The sequence below is a fragment of the Mustelus asterias genome, chromosome 1 (genome assembly GCF_964213995.1).
Source record: "Mustelus asterias chromosome 1, sMusAst1.hap1.1, whole genome shotgun sequence".
Taxonomy (NCBI): Eukaryota; Metazoa; Chordata; class Chondrichthyes; order Carcharhiniformes; family Triakidae; genus Mustelus; species Mustelus asterias.
This window is the reverse complement of record NC_135801.1, coordinates 198,298,942-198,316,828: the sequence shown is the minus strand read 5'-3', so window position 1 is coordinate 198,316,828 and position 17,887 is coordinate 198,298,942. Positions and strand designations below refer to the sequence as shown.

The following is a 17,887-nucleotide window of genomic DNA, read 5'->3' as shown; positions in this document are numbered from 1 at the left end:
CTCTCTCCAACTTTTACCGATGCCCCATAGAAAGCATTCTTTCTGGTTGTATCACAGCTTGGTATGGCTCCTGCTCTGCCCAAGACCGCAAGGAACTACAAAAGGACGTGAACACAGCCCAATCCATCGCGCAAACCAGCCTCCCATCCATTGACTCTGTTTACACTTCCCGCTGCCCCGGCAAAGCAGCCAGCATAATTAAGGACCCCACGCACCCCGGACATTCTCTCTTCCACCTTCTTCCATCGGGAAAAAGATACAGACGTCTGAGGTCACGTACCAACCGACTCAAGAACAGCTTCTTCCCTGCTGCTGTCAGACCTTTGAATGGACCTACCTTGCATTAAGTTGGTCTTTCTCTACACCCTAGCTATGACTGTAACACTACATTCTGCACTGTCTCATTTCCTTCTCTATGAATGCTATGCTTTGTCTGTATAGCGCACAAGAAACAATACTTTTCACTCTATGTTAATACATGTGACAATAAATCAAATCAAGTAGGCTTACATTAATACTGCAATGAAGTTGCTGTGAAAATCCCCAAGTTGCCACACTCCGACACCTGCTCAGGTACACCGAGGGAGAATTTACCATGGCCAGTGCACCTAACCTGCAGGTCTTTCTGTGGGAGGAAACCGGAGCACCCAGAGGAAACCCACACAGACAGACTTGAAAGAGCAATGCTGCATGTTGCCATCTGCATTGGAGCTTCAATGGACACTCTGGTAGGGACAGTTCACTTGCAGAAAGAGGAACCCCTGAACTCACCATATTTGCTGTACATGCATCTGGGACCTACACACTTGCCTTCATAAGAACTAGGAGCAGGAGTAGGCCATCTGGCCCCTCGAGCCTGCTCCGCCATTCAATAAGATAATGGCTGATCTTTTTGTGGACTCAGCTCCACTTACCCGCCCGCTCACCATAACCCTTAATTCCTTTACTGTTCAAAAATTTATCTATCCTTGCCTTAAAAACATTCAATGAGGTAGCCTCAACTGCTTCACTGGGCAGGGAATTCCACAGATTCACAATCCTTTGTGTGAAGAAGTTCCTCCTCAACTCAGTCCTAAATCTGCTCCCCCTTATTTTGAGGCTATGCCCCCTAGTTCTAGTTTCACCCGCCAGTGGAAACAACTTCCCTGCTTCTATCTTATCTATTCCCTTCATAATCTTATATGTTTCTATAAGATCTCCCCTCATTCTTCTGAATTCCAATGAGTCTAGCCCCAGTCTACTCAGTCTCTCCTCCATAAGCCAACCCTCTCAATTCCAGAATCAACCTAGTGAATCTCTTCTGCACCCCCTCCCGTGCCAGTATATCCTTTCTCAAGTAAGGAGACCAAAATTGTACACAGTACTGAAGGTGTGGCCTCACCAGCACCATATACAGCTGCAACATAACCTCGCTGTTTTTAAACTCCATCCCTCTAGCAAGGAAGGACAAAATTCCATTTGCCTTCTTAATTACTTGCTGCACCTGCAAACCAACTCCTTGTGATTCTTGCACAAGGACACCCAGGTCCCTCTGTACAGCAGCATGCTGCAATTTTTTACCATTTAAATAATAGGCCATTTTGCTGTTATTCCGACCAAAATGGATGACCTCACATTTACCAACATTGTACTCCATCTGCCAGACCCTCGCCCACTCACTGAGATTATCTATATCCCTTTGCAGACTTTCAGCGTCCTCTACACTTTGCTCTTCCACCCATCTTAGTGTCATCTGTGAATTTTGACACACTACACTTGGTCCCCAACACCAAATCATCTATTTGTGGTCCCAACACTGATCCCTGAGGCACACCACTAGTCACTGATCGCCAATCAGAAAAACACCCATTTACCCCCACTCTTTGCTTTCTGTTGGTTAACCAATCCTCTGTCCATGCTAATACATTCCCTGTGACACTATGCATCTGTATCTTATGCAGCAGTCTTTGGTGCAGTCTTTCATCCCAGACTCCTGTCTCACCAGGACCACCGTGCCACCGTACTAAAAATTTTAAAGGGAGTCTCAACCAGAGTGGATATGGGGAATCGGTGGATATGTTGTAGTTGGACTTCCAGAAGGGGTTTGATAAGGTATATCTCTCAAAGTCACATCACAAGAGCCCATGATTTTGAAGGTAGTATATTGGTATGGATAGAGAATTGACTAAGGGGCAGGGAACAGCAAGTGGGGATTTTTCAGGATCCCAATGTGTAACCGCAGGGATCAGTGTTGGGACCACAACTATTTACAATATATATTGACGACTTGGAGGAAGGAAGCAAATGTACTGTAGCCAAATTTGCAGACAACACAAGAATAGGAGCAAAGGCAAGTTGCGAGAGGGATACAAGTAGTTTACAAAGAGATATTGATAGGTTAAGTAAGTGGCAAAAAGTTGGCAAATGGAGTATAATGTGGAAAGATGTTAAGTTCATTTTGGAAGGAGGACAGAAGAACAGAGTATTCTTTAAATAGCGACAGCTGCAACACAAGGAATTGGGGGTACATGTGCATGAAACACAAAGCTAGCAAGCGGGTGCAGCAGATAATTGGCTGCTGGAATGTTGGCACTTATTTCAACGGGATTGGTGAATACAAGTCGGGAAGTTTAGTTGCAATTGTACAAGGTATTGGTGAGAACACATCTGGAATACCGTGAGCAGTTTGATTTAAGGAAAGGTGATATTATTTCATTGGAGGCAGGTCAGCGAAGGTTCACTAGGATGAATCCTGATATGGAGGGATTCTTAGGAAGAAAGGTTAAGCAGGTCGAGACACTACTCAGTGGTATTTATAAGAATGAGAGCTGATCACAGTGAAACATACCAAGTTCTTCAGGGTCTTAACAAGGTAAACGCTGAGAGGATGATTCCATTCAAAGGAGGATCTAGGACCAGAGGGTGTGGTCTCCGAATAAAGGAGCACCAATTTTAAGATTGAGATAGAACATAGAACAGTACAGCACAGAACAGGCCCTTTGGCCCACGATGTTGTGCCGAGCTTTATCTGAAACCAAGATCAAGCTATCCCACTCCCTACCATCCTGCTGTGCTCCATGTGCCTATCCAATAACCGCTTAAATGTTCCTAAAGTGTCTGACTCCACTATCACTGCAGGCAGTCCATTCCACACCCCAACCACTCTCTGCGTAAAGAACCTACCTCTGATATCCTTCCTGAATCTCCCACCACGAACCCTATAGTTATGCCCCCTTGTAATAGCTCCATCCACCCGAGGAAATAGTCTTTGAACGTTCACTCTATCTATCCCCTTCATCATTTTATAAACCTCTATTAAGTCTCCCCTCAGCCTCCTCCGCTCCAGAGAGAACAGCCCTAGCTCCCGTAACCTTTCTTCATAAGACCTACCCTCCAAACCAGGCAGCATCCTGGTAAATCTCCTCTGCACTCTTTCCAGCGCTTCCACATCCTTCCTATAGTGAGGTGACCAGAACTGCACACAATACTCCAAATGTGGTCTCACCAAGGTCCTGTACAGTTGCAGCATAACCCCACGGCTCTTAAACTCCAACCCCTGTTAATAAAAGCTAACACACTATAGGCCTTCTTCACAGCTCTATCCACTTGAGTGGCAACCTTTAGAGATCTGTGGATATGAACCCCAAGATCTCTCTGTTCCTCCACAGTCTTCAGAACCCTACCTTTGACCCTGTAATCCACATTTAAATTAGTCCTACCAAAATGAATCACCTCACATTTATCAGGGTTAAACTCCATTTGCCATTTTTCAGCCCAGCTTTGCATCCTATCTATGTCTCTTTGCAGCCTACAACACCCCTCCACCTCATCCACTACTCCACCAATCTTGGTGTCATCAGCAAATTTACTGATCCACCCTTCAGCCCCCTCCTCTAAGTCATTAATAAAAATCACAAAGAGCAGAGGACCAAGCACTGATCCCTGCGGCACTCAGCTAGCAACCTGCCTCCAATCCGAAAATTTTCCATCGACCACCACCCTCTGTCTTCGATCAGACAGCCAGTTACCTATCCAATCGGCCAACTTTCCCTCTATCCCACACCTCCTCACTTTCATCATAAGCCGACCATGGGGGACCTTATCAAACGCCTTCCTAAAATCCATGTATATGACATCAACTGCCCTACCTTCATCAACACACTTAGTTACCTCCTCAAAAAATTCAATCAAATTTGTGAGGCATGACTTGCCCTTCACGAATCCATGCTGACTATCCCGGATTAATCCGCATCTTTCTAAATGGTCGTAAATCCCATCTCTAAGGACCTTTTCCATCAATTTACCAACCGGTCTATAATTACCAGGGTCATTTCTATTCCCTTTCTTAAACAGAGGAACAACATTCGCCATTCTCCAGTCCTCTGGCACCATCCCCGTGGACAGCGAGGACCCAAAGATCAAAGCCAAAGGCTCTGCAATCTCATCCCTTGCCTCCCAAAGAATCCTAGGATACATTTCATCAGGCCCAGGGGACTTATCGACCTTCAGTTTATTCAAAACTGCCAGGACATCCTCCCTCCGAACATCTATTTCCTCCAGCCTATTAGCCTGTAACACCTTCTCTTCCTCAAAAACATGGCCCCTCTCCTTGGTGAACATTGAAGAAAAGTATTCATTCATCACCTCGCCTATCTCTACTGACTCCATACACAAGTTCCCACTACTGTCCTTGACCGGCCCTAACCTCACCCTGGTCATTCTTTTATTCCTCACATAAGAGTAAAAAGCCTTGGGGTTTTCCTTGATCCGACCTGCCAAGGACTTCTCGTGTCCCCTCCTAGCTCTCCTAAGCCCCTTTTTCAGCTCATTCCTTGCTAACTTGTAACCCTCAATCGAGCCATCTGAACCTTGTTTCCTCATCCCTACATAAGCTTCCCTCTTCCTTTTCACAAGACATTCCACCTCTTTCGTGAACCATGGTTCCCTCACTCGGCCATTTCCTCCCTGCCTGACAGGGACATACCTATCAAGGACATCCAGTATTTGTTCCTTGAAAAAGTTCCACTTTTCATTAGTTCCTTTCCCTGACAGTTTCTGTTCCCAACTTATGCCCCCTAATTCCTGCCTAATCGCATCATAATTACCTCTCCCCCAATTGTAAACCTTGCCCTGCCGTACGGCCCTATCCCTCTCTATTGCAATGGAGGAAGTTCTTCTCTCAGAGGGCAGTGAGTCTTTGGAACTCCTTGCCACAGAGTTGTGGGGGCAGAGTCCTTGTGTATAATTAAGGCTGAGATAGATGAATGAATTTTCAATCAGTAAGGAAGTTAAGGGGAAAGGGCAGGAAAGTGGATGTGAGGGTTGTCGAATCAGTCATGATCTGATTGGATGGCAGTGGGCTTGAGAGGCCAAATGGCCTACTCCTGTTCCTATTTATTATGGTCTTATGAGGCACCTCATTTCTCTGCTGGGTGCCCACATATCAATAGTGAGTGGGGAAGTACAAATGCACATCATTCTGGCAGTCAAGCTGCCTGTCATCACTGTGCTCTTCTCAGGGACAAGGGATGCAGCTTCTCCTACCCTCTGCCAATGGCTGCAGAATCTGACAATGCTGTGATATCTGAGAAGTGCTTAAACATGGGGCTGGAAGCCCCTTCCCAGCTGTGTCCCTAGGGCAATTGCTAACTTCATCACAGCCAGCAGGCTGCCTCCAATGATGCTGCCAGTAAAGGGGGGAGGGGGAGGACAACAAAATGCAGGTGTGGGTTTAAGGCACCTTCAGTATAATGGGGCTATGTCACAGGTGAGGTTATTTGTGTTTACTTTGAGCACAGGTTTTTAAGCAGAGACATTGGCTGGTGCACACTTTCTGGGTTGGGCTCAAAAGGAAAGTTTTATTGCAGTTGACACATTGCCATTGGACTGAGTCAGCCTCCATGCTTTGGATGCGTAGAATTCTTCATTAAGATGGAGAATGACACAGTTAAGTCTGAGACTAGGGTCCTGAACTTAAGGAAAGCTAACTTTAATGGTGTGAGACGTGCATTGGCTCGGATAAGCTGGCAAAGGCTACTTAAGGGGTTGACCAAGGAGGACACACATAACCTTCTAGAAATACGGGGGGGACAGAGGATCTAGCATGTGGGAGGAACTGAAGGAAATCCTTATTAATCAGGAAATTGTATTGGGGAAATTGCTGGGATTAAAACCCAATAAGTCTCCAGAGCCTGACGCTCCGCATCCCAGGGTACTTGAGGAAGTGGCCCTAGAAATAGTGGACACATTGGTGATCATTTTCCAGCATTCTATAGACTCTGGAAGAGGTCCAATGGATTGAAGGGTAGCTAATGTAACCCCACTTATTAAAAAATATGATACCGGTTAGCCTGACATCGGTGGTGGGGAAAGTGTTGGAATCATTTATTAAGGATGGAATAACTGAGGATTTGGAAAGCAGTGACAAGATTGGTCCAAATCGGAATGATTCACTAAAGGGAAATCATGCTTGACAAAACTTTTGGAATTTTTTGAGGATGTGACCAGGACCAGTAGCGTGGACAAGGGTGAACAAGTGGATGTTGTGTATCTGGACTTCCAAAAGGCTTTTGATGAGGTCCAACGAGACATTAATAAGCAAAATCAAAGCTCATGGTATTGGGGTAAGGCATTGCTGTAGATAGAGAACTGGTCGACAGACAGGAAGCACAGGGTGGGAATAAATGGGTCACAGTCTCATTAGTCATAGAGTCAGAGAGATTTACAGCATGGAAACAGGCCCTTTGGCCCAGCTTGTCCATGCCACCCAGTTTTTACCATTAAGCTAGTCCCAACTGCCCACATTTGGCCATATTCCCACTGTACCAATCTTACTGAGCGGAACAATGGCACAGTGGTTAACACTGCTGCCTCACAGCGCCAGGGACCTGGGTTTGATTCCTGGCTTGGGTCACTGTCAATGTGGAATCTGCATGTTCTCCCTGTGTCTGCGTGGGTTTCTCCAGGTGCACAGATTTCCTCCTACAGTCTGAAAGATGTACTGGTTAGGTGCATTGGCCATGCTAAATTCTCCCTCAGTGTTCCCGAACAGGGACTGGAGTGTGGCATCTCGGGGATTTTCACAGTAACTTCACTGCAGTTGAATGTATGCCGACTTGTGACAAATAAATATACTTTCCCCATGTAACTGTCTAAATGCTTTCTAAAAGGCAAAATTGTACCCGCCCCTAGTGCTACCTCTGGCAGCTTGTTCTCGACATTCACCTCCCTCTCTGTGAGGGAGTCAGGGAATTAGCAGGGTAAATACGTGGGGTTACGGGGCGAGCGCCTGGGTGGATTGTTGCCGGTGCTGGCCCGATGGGCCAAATGGTCGTCTTCTGCACTGAAGTGAGTCATAGAGATTCACAGCATGGAAACAGGCCCTTCGGCCCAACTTGTCCATGCCGCCTGTTTTTTCCAACGAAGCTAGTCCCAATTGCCCACATTTGACCCAAATTTCTCTATACCCATCTTACCCATGTGACTGTCTAAACGCTTTTTAGAAGACAAAATTGTACCTGCCTCCAGACACTTACCACCCTCTGTGTGAACAATTTTCCCCATCTGGACACTTTTGTATCTCTCCCTCCCACCTTAAACCTATGCCCTCTAGTTTTAAATTCCCCTATCTTTGGGAAAAGATACTGACTATCTAGCTGATCTGTGCCCCTCATTATTTTATAGACCTCTATAAGATCACCCCTCAGCCTTCCACGCTCCAGGGAAAAAAAAGTCCCAATCTCTCCAGCCTCTCCTTGTAACTCAAACCATCAAGTCCTGGGAGCATCCTAGTAAATCTTTTCTGCACTCTTTCTAGTTTAATAATATCCTTTCTATAGAGTATTCCAAGTGTGGCCTTACCAATGTCTTGTACAACTTCAACAAGACACCCCAACTCCTGTATTCAATGTTCTGACCAATGAAACCAAGCATGCCGAATGCCTTCTTCACCACTCTGTCCACCTGTGACTCCACTTTCAAGGAGCTATGAACATGTACCCCTCGATCTTTGTTTCATAACTCTCCCCAACACCCTACCATTAACTGAGTAAGTCCAGCCCTGATTCAATCTACCAAAATGCATCACCTCGCATTTATCTGAATTAAACTCCATCTGCCATTTGTCAGCCCACTGGCCCAATTGATAAAGACTCCGGTAGAATCCTAGATAACCTTCTTCACTGTCCACTATGCCACCATCTGCAAGCTTACTAACCATGCCTCACAACGCCAGGGACCCGGGTTCAATTCCGGCCTCGGGTCACTGTCTGTGTGGAGTTTGCACATTCTCCCCGTGTCTGCGTGGGTTTCCTCCGGGTGCTCCGGTTTCCTCCCACAGTCCAAAGATGTGCGGGTTAGGTTGATTGGCCATGCTAAATTAACGGTAGTGTCAGGGGGATTAGTAGGGTAAATATGAGGAGTTACGGGACCAGGGTCTGGGTGGGATTGTGGTCGGTGCAGACTCGATGGGCCGAATGGCCTCCTTCTGCACTGTAAGGATTCTAGCATCTAGCATCATGCTTCCTAGATTCTGATCCAAATCATTCATATAAATGACAAAACAGTGGACCCAGCACCGATCCCTGAGGAACACCGGCCTCCAGTTTGAAAGACAACCCTTTAAGGGTGGCAGGCAGTGACGAGTGGGACCCCAGCTGTTCACAATATACATTAATAATTTGGATGAAGGAATTGAATGCAATATCTCAATTTGCAGATGACACTCAGCATCCTCCTCATAGCACACACACTGTCACCCAGCTAAGTGGCTGCAAGCTGGCTGAGTGGGAAAATACTTGGCAAATGCAATATAATGTGGATAAATGTGAGGTTATCCACTTTAGTGGCAAAAACAGGAAGAAAGATAAGTATCTGAATAGTGGCAGTTTAGGAAAAGGGGAAGTGCAATGCCACCTGCGTGTCATGGTGGAACAGTTGCTGAAGGTTGGCATGCAGGTACAGCAGGTAGTGGGGAAAGCTGATGGCATGTTGGCCTTCATAGCAAGAGGATTTGTGTAGGGATGTCTTGTTGCAGTTATACAGGGCCTTGGGGAGGCCAGACCTTGAGCATTGTGTGCAGTTTTGGTGTCTCAGTCTGAGGAAGGACATTATTGCTATTGAGGGAGTCCAGTGAAGGTTCACCAAACTGATTCCTGGAATGGCAAGGACTGACATATTAAGACTGGATCAACTGGGCTTGTCGAACCATAGAAAATTACAGCTCAGAAACAGGCCTTTTGGCCGCCCTTGTCTGTGCCGAACCATTTTTTACCTAGTCCCACTGACCCTCCACACCCCTCTCATCCATGAACCCGTCCAAGTTTTTCTTAAACGTTACAGGCATTTACTACTTTATCCGGCAGCTCATTCCACACTCCCACCACTCTCTGCGTGAAGAAGCCCCCCCTAATATTCCCTTTAAACTTTTCCCCCTTCACCCTTAACCCATGCCCTCTGGTTTTTTTCTCCCCTAGCCTCAGTGGAAAAAGCCTGCTTGCATTCACTCTATCTATACCCATCAAAATCTTATACACCTCTATCAAATCTCCCCTCAATCTTCTACGCTCCAGGGAATAAAGTCCTAACCTATTCAATCTCTCTCTGTAACTCAGCTTCTCAAGTCCCGGCAACATCCTTGTGAACCTTCTCTGCACTCTTTCAACCTTATTTACATCCTTCCTGTAACTAGGTGACCAAAACTGTACACAATACTCTAAATTCAGCCTCACCAATGCCTTATATAACCTTACCATAGCACCAACTTTTATACTCGATACTCCGATTTTATAAAGGCCAATGTACCAAAGGCACTCTTTACGACCCTATCCCCTGTGACGTCACTTTTAGGGAATTCTGTACCTGTATTCCCAGATCCCTCTGTTCAACTGCACTCTTCAGAGTCCTACCATTTACCCTGTACGTTCTACTTTGGTTTGTCCTTCCAATGTGCAATATCTCACACTTGTCTGCATTAAATTCCATTTCCCATTTTTCTAGTTGGTCCAAATCCCTCTGCAAGCTTTGAAAACCTTCCTCACTGTCCACTACACCTCCAATCTTTGTATCATCAGCAAACTTGCTGATCCAATTTACCACATTATCATCCAGATCATTGATATAGATGACAAACAACAATGGACCCAGCACTGATCCCTGCGGCACACCACTAGTCACAGGCCTCCACTCAGAGAAGCAATCCTCCACAACCACTCTCTGGCTTCTTCCATTGAGCCAGTGTCTAATCCAATTTACTACCTCCCCATGTATACCCAGCGACTGAACCTTCCTAACTAACATCCCATGAGGGACCTTATCAAAGGCCTTGCTGAAATCCAGGTAGACAACATCCACCGCCTTCCCTTCATCCACTTTCCTGGGTAACCTCCTTGCAAAACTCATAGATTGGTCAAACATGACCTACCACGCACAAAGCCATGTTGACTCTCCCTAATAAGTCCCTGTCTATCCAAATATTTGCAGATCCTATCCCTTATCACACCTTCCAATAACTTGCCCACCACCGACGTCAAACTTACTGGCCTATAATTTCCCAGATTTCTTTTGGAACCTTTTTAAACAACGGAACAATATGAGCCACCTTCCAATCATCCGGCACCTCCCCCGTGAATACTGACATTTTAAATATGTCTGCCAGGGCCCCTGCAAGTTCAACACTAGCTTCCCTCAAGGTCCGTGGGAATACCCTGTCCGGTCCTGGGGATTTATCCACTCTGATTTGCCTGAAGACAGCAAGCACCTCCTCCCCTTTAATCTGTAAAGGTTCCATGACCTCCCTACCTGTTTGCTCTGTTTCCGTAGACTCCATGCCCGTTTCCTCAGTAAATACGGATGCAAAAAAACCATTTATTATCTCCCCCATCTCTTTTGGTTCCATACACAGTCTACAACTCTGGCCTTCAAGAGGACCAATTTTATCCCTCACAATCCTTTTGCTCCTAACATACCTATAGAAGCTCTTTGGATTTTCCTTCACTCTGTCTGCCAAAGCAACCTCATGTCTTCTTTTAGCCCTCCTGATTTCCCTCTTAAGTAGCTTCTTGCACTTTTTATACTCCTCGAGCATCTGATGTGTTCCTTGCTGCCTGTACATGTCATACAACTCTCTCTTCCTCTTAATCAGTGTTACAATCTCCCTCGAGAACCAAGGTTCCTTATTCCTATTTACTTTGCCTTTAATTCTGACAGGAACATACAAACTCTGCACTCTCAAAATTTCTCCTTTGAAGGCCTCCCACTTTCCATTTACATCCTTACCAGAGAACAGCCTGTGCCAATCCACACTTCCCAGATCCCTTCTCATTTCATCAAATTTGGCCTTTTTCCAGTTCAGAACTTCAACCCGAGGACCAGATCTATCCTTATCCATGATCAGGTTGAAACTAATGACATTATGATCACTGAATCCAAAGTGTTCCCTCACACTCACATCCATCACCTGCCCTAACTCATTTCCAATCGGAGATCCAATATCGCATCCTCTCCAGTTGGCACCTCTATATACTGATGTAGAAAATTCTCCTGAACACATTTTACAAACTCTACCCCGTCTAAACCTTTAACAGTATGCGAGTCCCAATCTATGTGGGAAATTAAAATCCCCTACTATCACAACTTTGTGTTTCTTGCAGTTGTCATCTATCTCTCCGCTGATTTGCTCCTCCAATTCTCGCTGACTATTGGGTGGTCTATAATACAACCCCATTAATGTGGTCATACCTTTCCTGTTTCTCAGCTCCACCCATAGGGCCTCTGTAGACAAGCTCCCTAATCTATCCTGCCTGAGTACCGCTGTAACATTTTCCCTGACTAGCAATGCCACCCCCCCACCTTTTATCCCTCTGCCTCTATCCCGCCTGAAACATCGGAAGCCCGGAACATTGAGCTGCCAGTCCTGCCCCTCCTGTAGCCAAGTTTCACTAATGGCTATAATGTCATATTTCCATGTGTCTATCCATGCCTTCAGCTCATCTGCCTTCCCCACAATACTCCTGGCATTGAAATAGACACATCTCAAAAGGTTATTTCCACCACACTCAACCCTTCCATTTGTGATTTTTGCTTGAACTAACCTGTCTTTTTATCCCGCTCCACTATTTGCTCTGGCACTCTGGTTCCCAGCCCCCTGCAAATCTAGTTTAAACGCTCCCCAATAACACTAGCAAATCTCCCTGCAAGTATATTGGTCCCCTTGTAGTTTAGGTGTAATCTGTCTCTCTTGTACAGGTCCCACCTGCCCCAGAAGAGGGCCTAATGATCCAAGAATCGGAAACCCTGCCCTCTACACCAGTTCCTCAGCCACGTGTTCATCCGCCCAAGCATCCTACTCCTACCCTCACTGGCACGTGGTACAGGTAGCAATCCTGAGATTACTACCCTCGGGGTCCTGCTTTTTAACTTCCTTCCAAGCTCTTTGTACTCACTCTTTAGGACCTCCTCACTCTTCCTACCTACAACATTGGTACCGATGTGTACCACGACATCTGGCTGATCACCTTCCCACTTTAGAACGCTGTGCATGCGATCAGAGGCATCGCTGACCTTGGCACCTGGGAGGCAACAAACCATGCGGGAGTCTCTGTCCCGACCACAGAACCTCCTGTCCGTACCTCTGACCATTGAGTCCCCTATCACTACTGCTCTCCTCTTCTTCCTCCCACCCTTTTGCGCTGTAGAACCAGACTCAGTATCAGAGTCCCGGCTGTCGCAGCTTGTCCCAGGTAAAGCATCTCCCACAACAGTTTCCAATTCAATATACCTGTTGTGGAGGGGTATGGCCACAGCGGAACCCTGCTCTGCCTGTCCTTTCACACTGCCATTTCCTCTCCTTACAGTAACCCAATTTCCTGTGCTCTGCTGCTTCGGTGTAACTATCTCCCGAAAGCTACTGTCTATAAACTCCTCATTCTCCCGAATTAGATGGAGGTCATCAAGCTCCTTCTCCAGTTCCCTAACACGCTTTGCAATCAGCTGCAGCTGAATGCATCTTTTGCAGGTGTTGTCGCCAGGGATACCGGACATCCTGCAAGAGGAGCATTCCAACATCTTGCCTGGCATTTTTTTTAACTCGGGGGGGGGGGGAAACAGGAATAAACTTTCTGGGGAAAATGAAAAAACCTACTCTCGCCTCTGCCTATTCTCGTCGAAGCCCATTTTGAGCCAAAGCCCTTCAGCCCTCACTCTGCCCCCTGCTCACTCCACCACCCACTCTCAACGCTGCCCGCTGGATAGTGCGGCCTGCTTTTTAAACCTCCTGCGCACTTATTGAAAAAAAACTACACAATCCCTTCCCAGGTCACCCCCCGCGCCCGACCTACTTCCGTTTTCCCCTTACACTCTGAAAAAACAAACCCCGCGAAAAAGTAAGTAAATACAGTGATTCCCTTACCCTTTTTACTTTAAACACCAATCGCTCCTCTCCTCCTTGCTCCGGTCGAACAAATTGGTACTCACTGGAATTTAGAATGAAAGGGGATTCCATAGAAACATATAAAATCCTGATATGACATGGACAGGCTGGATGTGGGAAGAATGTTCCTGATGTTGTGGAAGTCCAGAATTAGGGGTCACAGTCGAAGAATAAAGGGTAAGCCATTCAGGAATGAGATGAGGAAGAACTTGTTCACTCAGTTGTGAACCTGTGGAATTCTCTACCACAGAGAGCTGTTGGGGCCAGTTCACTAAATATGTTCAAGAGAGAGCTGGATATGGCCCTTACGGCTCAAGGGGTCTGGAGAGAAAGTGGGAGTGGGATACTGAAAGTGCATGAACAGCCATGATCACATTGAATGGTGGTGCAGGCTCAAAGGGCCGAATGGCCTTACCCTGCACCTATTTTCTATGTCACTGAATGTTCACTTGACCAAAGCATCACTCATGTCCCTGCCCACTGACTGTTCCACTTCAGAATGGCAGAGTATGATTTAAATGGTGATGGACTGGGAAATGTTCACATACAAAGGGACCGGGGCGTCTTCATACACCAGACACTGAAAGCAAGTACTGTAAGCAGTTTGGAAGGCAAATGGTCTTCATTGTAAGAGGACTTGAATATAACAGCAAGGATGTCTTACTGCTGCTCTTCGCATGAACCTTGCTGCACTGCAAGATCCTAGAGTCATAGAGGTTTACAGCATGGAAACAGGCCCTTTGGCCCAACTTGTCCATCCGCCCTTTTTTTTAAAAAACCCCTAAGCTAATCCCAATTGTCCGCATTTGGCCCATATCCCTCTGTACCCATCGTACCCATGTAACTAAATGCTTTTTAAAAGATAAAACTGTACCCGCCTCGACTACTACCTCTGGCAGCTTGTTCCAGACACTCACCACCCTCTGTGTGAAAAAATTGCCCCTCTGGACACTTTTGTATCTCTCCCCTCTCACCTTAAACTTATGCCCTCTTGTTTAGACTCCCCTACCTTTGGGAAAAGATATTGACTATCTACCTTGCCTATGCCCCTCATTACTTTATAGACCTCTATAAGATCACCCCTCAGCCTCCTACGCTCCAGAGGAAAAAGTCCCAGTCTATCCAGCCTCTCCTTTTAACTCAATCCATCAAGTCCCGGTAGCATCCGAGTAAATCTGTTCTGCACTCTTTCTAGTTTAATAATATCCGTTCTATAATAGGGTGACCAGAATTGCACACAGTATTCCAAGTGTGGCCTTACCAATGTCTTGTTCAACTTCATCAAGTCGTCCCAACACCTGTATTCAATGTTCTGACCGATGAAACCAAGCATGCCGAATGCCTTCTTCACCGCTCTGTCCACCTGTGACTCCACTTTCAAGGAGTTATGAACCTGTAACCATAGATCTCTTTGTTCTGTAACTCTCCCCAGCACCCTCCCAGTAACTGAGTAAATCCTGCCCTGGTTCAATCTACCAAAATGCATCACCTCGCATTTGTCTAAATTAAATTCCATCTGCCATTCGTCAGCCCACTGGCCCAATTGATCAAGATCCCGTTGCAATCCGAGATAACTTTCTTCACTGTCCACTATGCCACCAATCTTCGTGTCATCTGCAAACTTACTAACCATGCCCCCTATATTCTCATCCAAATCATTAATATAAATGCAAATAACAGTGGACCCAGCACTGATCCCTGAGGCACACCGCTGGTCACAGGCCTCCAGTTTGAAAACCAACCCTCTCCAACCACCCTCTGGCTTCTGTCAAGAAGCCAATTTTGTATCCATTTAGATACCTCATCCTGGATCCCGTGAGATTTAACTTTATGCAACAACCTACCATGCGGTACCTTGTCAAAGTCCTTGCTAAAGTCCTTTGCCTAGTTTAAACAAAGAACAAAGAAAATTACAGCACAGGAGCAGGCCCTTCGGCCCTCCAAGCCTGCACCGACCATGCTGCCTGACTTAACTAAAACCCCCTACGCTTCCGCGGACCATATCCCTCTATTCCCATCTCATTCATGTACTTGTCAAGACGCCCCTTAAAAGTCACTACCGTATCTGCTTCCACTACCTCCCCCCGCAACGAGTTCCAGGCACCCACCACTCTCTGTGTAAAAAAAGAAAATCTGCCTCGTACATCTCTTTTAAAACTTGCCCCTCACACCTTAAATCTATGTCCCCTAGTAATTGACTCTTCCACCCTGGGAAAAAGCTTCTGACTATCCACTCTATCCATGCCTCTCATAATCTTGTAGACTTCTATCAGGTCGCCCCTCAACCTCCGTCGCTCCAGTGAGAACAAACCAAGTTTCTCCAACCTCTCCTCATAACTAATGCCCTCCATACCAGGCAACATCCTGGTAAATCTTTTCTGTACCCTCTCCAAAGCCTCCACATCCTTCTGGTAGTGTGGCAACCAGAATTGAACACTAGATTCCAAGTGCGGCCTCACTAAGATTCTATAAAGCGTCAACATGACTTGCCAGTTTTTAAACTCAATACCCCGGCCGATGAAGGCAAGCATGCCGTATACCTTCTTGACTACCTTCCCCACCTGCTAAAGTGGAACACAAAAGAGAAGCACTGCCAGTGGGATTTTCCAGGCCCTCCATGATGTGTTTTCTGGCGGCAGAGATAGCTCACCATTGGACACCCATGGGATCCACTGGTCCTGCCATTGTCTATACAGTGTTTTGTGTGGTTTACGTGTTCCACCACCAGGATCCCACCACAGGGACAGGTGAACCTTTGGTGGGACCGGAAAATCCTGCCAAGTGGAAAAGGCTGGAAAATCCCACTCTACATCTTCTGCCGGCAGGGAGAACTCAAAAGACAGCACATGGAATGGGTTTTGCAGTAAAAAATTTAAGATGGTGATTCAAGATGGTGCCTGTCCCACCATGGGCAGTGCTTCTCTTTTGTGTTCCACTTTAAACCAGTCTAGGCTCTTGCAGTGCAGCAAGGTTCATGCGAAGCGCAGCAGTGAGACATCCTTGCTCCTATATTGAAGTCCTCTTACAATGAAGACAACATACCATTTGCCTTCCAAACTGCTTGCAGTACCTGCTTGCTTGCTTTCAGTGTCTGGTGTATGAAGACGCCCCGGTCCCTTTGTATGTGAACATTTCCCAGTCCATCACCATTTCAATCATACTCTGCCATTCTGAAGTGGAACAGTCAGTGCGCAGGGACATGAGTGATGCTTTGGTCAAGTGAACATTCAGTGACTTCTTGTGAGCTGTGCCCAGCATACCCTCTAATTCTGTCTTTTACTCACGTTCGATGTTGCTAAAACTGTATTCTAACGCTTTTAAACTCTCTAACAATGCACTGTTAAACCTCTTACAGATTTGGCAATCCTCAGAACCATGTAGACATCTGATCTGAAGCTGACCCAGACCAGCCAACAATGTGAGACCAGCGGCTGGCGCTGCAGTCCCAGAGCTGGGGCATTCCCTACCCGGGCCCCCACTGTCCAGGAAAACATCTCCGGGGCCAGAGCCTGCACTCCGCCGGCCTCCACTGACCCGGAATCCATCTCCGGAGCTGGGCCCTGTACTCCGCCGGCCCCCACTGAGCTGGAACCCACGTCCGGGGCCAGAGCCTGCACTGCGCTGTCCCCCACTGACCCGGAATCCATCTCCGGAGCTGGGCCCTGTCCTCTGCCGGCCCCCACTGAGCTGGAACCCACGTCCGGGGCCAGAGCCTGCACTGCGCTGGCCCCCACTGACCCGGAATCCATCTCCGGAGCTGGGCCCTGTACTCCGCCGGCCTCCACTGACCCAGAACCCACTTCCGGAGCTGGGCCCTGTACTCCGCCAGCCTCCACTGACCCGGAATCCATCTCCGGAGCCAGGCCCTGCACTCCCCGCCTCCACTGACCCGGAACCCACCTCCGGAGCCGGGCCCTGCACTCCCCACCTCCACTGACCCGGAACCCACCTCCGGAGCCGGGCCCTGCACTCCCCGCCTCCACTGACCCGGAACCCACCTCCGGAGCTGGGCCCTGCACTCCCCACCTCCACTGACCCGGAATGTTCAGTCAAAACACGCACCATTGCATTGTCTGTCACAAGGACCAGCTCGAGATGTCTCGTGTCCTGCAGCAAATCCCTCTTTATCTGGAAAAGAGAAAATCTCATTCAGAAATTATAAAGTGGCTCTGGTTGGAGGGAAGCCAATGATTAACCAAATCAAAGGGCCTCAATTGCCTTTTTATTTTATACAAAATATGTCCGAGTTACTGATTCAAAAGAAAGAGGGCAGGCGGGGGTTGGAGGCACTGCTGAACCCAGTTCATGGGAGTGAGGTGGGTCAAGTCTCAATCTGAGAACATTTAGTGATTATTCGGTGTAGGATTAGTGTTCACATGGAAAATTATGGGTTGATTATGAAAAGCCAACATGGATTTTTGAAAGAGGAAATCATGCTTAACCAACTTAGAAACATAGGAAATGGAAACAGGAAAAGGCCAT

At 47.0% G+C, this 17,887-nt stretch overlaps 1 protein-coding gene across 1 annotated transcript in view; it reads right to left on the bottom strand.

Annotated features, from left to right (window-relative positions):
• Positions 1-17,887, bottom strand: part of LOC144480742 (disintegrin and metalloproteinase domain-containing protein 12-like) — a 249,491-nt gene that overhangs the window by 144,557 nt on the left and 87,047 nt on the right. The window contains exon 7 of the mRNA XM_078200356.1: positions 17,468-17,533. Coding sequence (XP_078056482.1) covers positions 17,468-17,533 — 66 coding nt within the window. The remainder of the gene's footprint in view (positions 1-17,467; positions 17,534-17,887) is intronic.